The sequence below is a fragment of the Malania oleifera genome, chromosome 11 (genome assembly GCF_029873635.1).
Source record: "Malania oleifera isolate guangnan ecotype guangnan chromosome 11, ASM2987363v1, whole genome shotgun sequence".
Classification (NCBI taxonomy): Eukaryota; Viridiplantae; Streptophyta; class Magnoliopsida; order Santalales; family Ximeniaceae; genus Malania; species Malania oleifera.
Genome location: NC_080427.1, coordinates 60,417,511 through 60,422,292, shown reverse-complemented (window position 1 = coordinate 60,422,292; position 4,782 = coordinate 60,417,511). Strand labels below are relative to the sequence as shown.

The following is a 4,782-nucleotide window of genomic DNA, read 5'->3' as shown; positions in this document are numbered from 1 at the left end:
ACTTTTTCCTAAGATTTCTTTTGATCCATTTTGAGGTCTCTAAGCCGCTATGCAACGTGAGGTATCTCACTTGAAGTGTTTGATCCAAGCATCCGATATGCCAAAAAGTTAGGCGTAAAGGTTATCCTAGTCCAAGTAAAAAAAAAAACCAGAAGGTCGCCTCAGTCCAAGCATCTGAAATATCAACAATCGGGAAGCAAAGCTAACCTTGGTACAACAAATTAAGGTTCACCCTTGGATTTATCACTTTGAAATGTCGTGTCGGTCTAGGTTGGTCCAAGAAGCAGAGATTCATCTCACCTTGGCTAATCACTTAGATGCACGACAAAAGGATGGGTAAAGAGAGGTAGTTCCCTAGCGCGAACAAACAAAGATATACTTCCGAGCTTAAAAGTATTTTCCGAAACTTGAGAATTGGGGCACATAAGATGGAGAAGCTTTTGGATTGCCCTTGAGAAATAAAGGCGCATAAGTAACATGAGAAGGGGTCAAGAGGAGATATAAAGATAAACCCCACATAAAAGCTATAACCATAAATTAACCCCACATAAAAGCTATACCCACAAATTAATGAGGCCATTTCACTGTGGAGATATTTAAGTTAGCAAGCCGGAGTTCACCTGTAAAAAGGAAGATCAGGGTTAGGGAAAGAGATAATTTTTTAAGCCATCCCAAATCCTCCTAAGCACAGATCTTACAAGAGAAGACTTTATATGCCTATATAATTTCTTTCCCCTTTTGGATGTGGAAATTTTGCTTTCTTGGTTCAGTAAACACCTCGTCTCTTTCGGAAAAGCATCATCAGATGGTAGCAGACACAGATTGGGTGGATGGCTATGAGGGAGCATCATTTTAGTACCACATCACCAAATCTTCAATTACTAACTTTATTTTTTTTTTCTTTTTTTCTTTTTTCATGAGTCAAGATCATTGATGTTATGCCCTCTTTGCCTATTAAAAAGCTAATTGGTCTTACAAACACATCTCGTCTATTCCTTTATGTCACAGAATAATCACCCTTTTGCACGTAAAAACATTGATTGCCACTTTTCAGTGTTTTCCAGCCATTAGATTCCTTAGTTATCATGCAAAAGTGATCACTTTTTTTTTTTTTTCAATCTTGGTGCGAATAATGTTTGAATGTTTGTTGAATACCAATCTCTGTTGCTAATGATTTGGCTCCAGTTAAGCATCAAAGCATTGCCTTTCCATGAGATTATTTGTAATCCATTGCGAGGCCTAAAGAGTATCAGCCATGCAATATGCCTGTATGGTGACTCTTTTCCAAGCATTCAAACCCGAGACCTCTAACTTTTGAATCTTGAACACTAACCATAGATATGACCCCTCAAAGAGACCTTTTGGTGAGATGAGCTGGGTTGCAGTGCGAAATTGGACCTGAAATGGATTTACTACGCTAAACATCATTCAATGCACACCCTTTTCAAAATATTTCACCCCTCTCGTTAAGGGAGGTGGAAGATGGTGTCCTAGAACACGAAGTTATCATAGCAACCTCAAATCCCTTTTATCAAAATTTTGACGAAAAGTGGTTCTACTGTGAAGAGCAAGAAGAGAAACTCGGATTGTTTGGCTTTGATGTCGAATTGTATTAACAAAATCATGTGCAAGAAAGGCTATGAAATCATTGAAATGAACATCCATATGGGAATGATAGTAAGTGCATGGCATGTGTAAAAGAGGAGGTGAAATGAGACCACTATAAAACATCAATTGTCCTTTCGAAGGAGAAGCCTGTCAAGGAGAAGAGCCTGACAAATTCACCAGAAGAGATGATGCATGAGTGCAAGAGTGCAAATTTTTCAAGAAAGGTTTACAAACTTACAGGCATTTAGAGATCATCAAAATGCGCATAAAGAGGAAAGGTTAAAGAAGAAAAGAATGCAATATGAAGCAAGTAAGACAATCATTTAGCCTTGTTACCTTCAAGTGTTTCCAATTTCCTTCATCTCATTACGATTCTTTCTGCACAAGCCAGAGGGTCCAGACACTATAAGAAGTCACAGATTAGCTTGAACTCCTAGCATGGAGAAGCACACCTCCGTGTATCTTCTGCTTCGGATTCAAACAACCTAAAAGTTCATTCTCCAATCCACCAACACATGAACATGCTCAATCATGGTCGAGGAGAATTGGCCTCAGCAATCAAGCCTCAACACATCCTGGTCTAGAAAAACAAACCTGTAAAATAGTGGAATTCAATTCATGACAGAAAATAATGCAGTTTCTCCAGAATAGCATGCCAGGGTTTGTTGAAAATCTGTCCAAAATGACAAGTCTCCGGTGTTAAATGGATGATTGATTGCTTCATCAATTGCCATTAATCCCAAGAACCACTCGGTATCAGATGCAATGGAGCTCGGATGTTTAGATTGGCTCTTCGGGCTAGATCTTGGATTCAAAATTGCGTTAAGCTGAACAAGGTTCAGTACAATTCAGCAAAAATATCCATTTTTTACAGTTTGAAGCTCCTGCGCAGACATTGTGATCAATTGCAACCATTACAGTTTACGGCAAGAAAAATTTCTAGGCATTCAACTATATTCCATCTAGGATAATTTCTCACCAGAAAATAGCATATTTCATCCGTTTATAATGCCCTCTCCACGGGTGAGCAGCTCTGCTGCAAAGTGGGCTAGAATCCTAAACATATCCTGGATGATCCAAACGAGGAGACTTCACCCAAAAAAAAAAAAAGGACAAAAAAAAAAAGAAAAAGACACAGCCCAGGCCAGAACATAACAAATCTGTCATCATCAATAAAATGGGATTCCTGTCTAAATCAGAGAGCATCTCACCCATGGTAGATCTATTCAATTGAAAATACAGGAAAAATTTATCTACCCTGTTTTTACAAACAAGCACGCACTTCGACAACAAGTATAATTTACTAGATAAATTATGAAAGTCTTCAATTCATCAGTTACATCTACTACCAACACAAACACCAACGCGTTATGACCATAAGAGATTCCAGCCCCACCCCAAAAAAGTAACAGAGTGAAAGACAGATTGGGGGAAAAAAAAATGACCTTCCACTGTTGCCACCACTTCTGAAAGGAAGAGCTTTCCATCCAGGGCAATTACCAGAGGACTTTGAAAAAGGAAGATAAATCATAAAACCCAGAACCCAAATATAAATGAAGATGTATATTATCCTTAGCAAGACAATGAATCCATAATACAAGCATGTATACATAAAATCAGATCGTCACCCAAGTTACCCGACCAAAAGAATTTAATGGAAGCCAAACCCTCACTATCAAAATCCAGAGATTTTTCAGCACTCTTAACTCCATCATCAAAGTCATCAATTCAAAATTCAAATGACTCATTTAAGATTTAATTTAGTTGAAAGCATTACACTCGCGCCGGATCTCACCGTTCCGGCCCAGCTTGACACCGACGAGACTAAGCTTCTGCATTGCTCGACCAAATGCCTGAAAGAAAGCGTCCTGGTCCTTGGCGTAAGTCTCCACGAAAGGCTTCGTCCTCGAATCTGAGTACAAGGCGTGATCCGAAGACAGCAGCCCCAACCCCTTCGCCAGATTCTGAAAATAGAGGTTGTCAAATTTGTTCGGCGTCATGATATCATTGAACACTGACAGCGTCGGATTTTTCTGGTAATCGCTGCACGCCTTTTGCAATCCCGCAGCGAATCTAGGGTTATAAGAAGGATCAATCTGCGAACTCGTGCTGTAATTGTAGATCCCTTGAGTGAACTCCGAACAATGCGAGAATCCAATGGTGTGGGCGCCGCTCAGAGCCACCATTTCCGCCACCGTGAAGCCTTTGGACTCAAAAATCGAGAGCAGCTGCGTCATCGACATGGTGGGTCTCGGGAGATGGCCTTCGACGCTTGAGGCGTTGGAGACCAATCCGTCCTTGCGACCTAAGTAGACGATGTAGTGCGGACCGCCGACCATGGTGAGGAGGTCGCGGGTGGCAAAGGCGAGGATGTCGGCGCAGGAGACTACGCCGGGGCATTCGAGCTCGAGGGCGGTCTTGGCCCGGACGACGACGTCGAAGCCGTCGCCGGGGAGAGAGTGGTTAATGTCGGCGTCGCGTTCGGCCTTGTTGAAGGGGGTGGAGGAAATGAGGACGGAGGCGTCGCAGCCGTCGACGAAGCAGTCGTGGAAGAAGATCCGGAGTGTGCCGGCTGCCGTGGAGGGGCTCGTGATTTGCTTGTTAGTGATGGTTTCCAGCATGATCTGCTCGAAATTTGGGCAGGATTTCTTGTAGTGATCGACGGTGAGCTTCGGCTCCGATGGGCTAATGAGGAACGCTACGAACAGAAGGAAGAGGGAGAGGAGTACGGATGGCGACGCCATTGTTTTTCTGCCCGGCGATCAGTTTTCCTACCAAATGCAGCGGAGCAAATGGTGATTTGCCAGTGGAGACTGGACAGAGAGAGACGCTTAAGTCGGAGCCTCGTAAGGGGAATATCAAATAACTGAACAAGCACAATAAAAGGAGTGTAGAGAGAGAGAGAGAGAGAGAGAGAGAGAGAGGTGATTTTTATTTTTTTATTTAGTAATAAAATAAAATGAATAAAATCATATCGGCCAAACGCTCCTAAATGGTAGGTTTTTATTTTATTTAGCCTTATTATTAAATTTTATGTTTTATAATTTAATTAAAATTTTAATATTTCTAGTTTTCTTATATAAATTTGAAAACTAGAAAAATAAGATTTTATTTTTAAATTATTAAAAATTGAAAATTAAAAATAAAATTATTTTTTACATATATTTTTCTATA

General features: G+C 40.9%; 1 protein-coding gene across 1 annotated transcript; it reads right to left on the bottom strand.

The window, feature by feature from the left end:
- Positions 1 to 3,154: 3,154 nt before the first annotated feature.
- Positions 3,155 to 4,567, bottom strand: LOC131168032 (peroxidase 31-like). The gene has a single exon (XM_058127195.1). The coding sequence runs from the start codon at positions 4,350 to 4,352 to the stop codon at positions 3,369 to 3,371; it is 984 nt and encodes a 327-aa protein (XP_057983178.1). The 5' UTR covers positions 4,353 to 4,567; the 3' UTR covers positions 3,155 to 3,368.
- Positions 4,568 to 4,782: the final 215 nt, after the last annotated feature.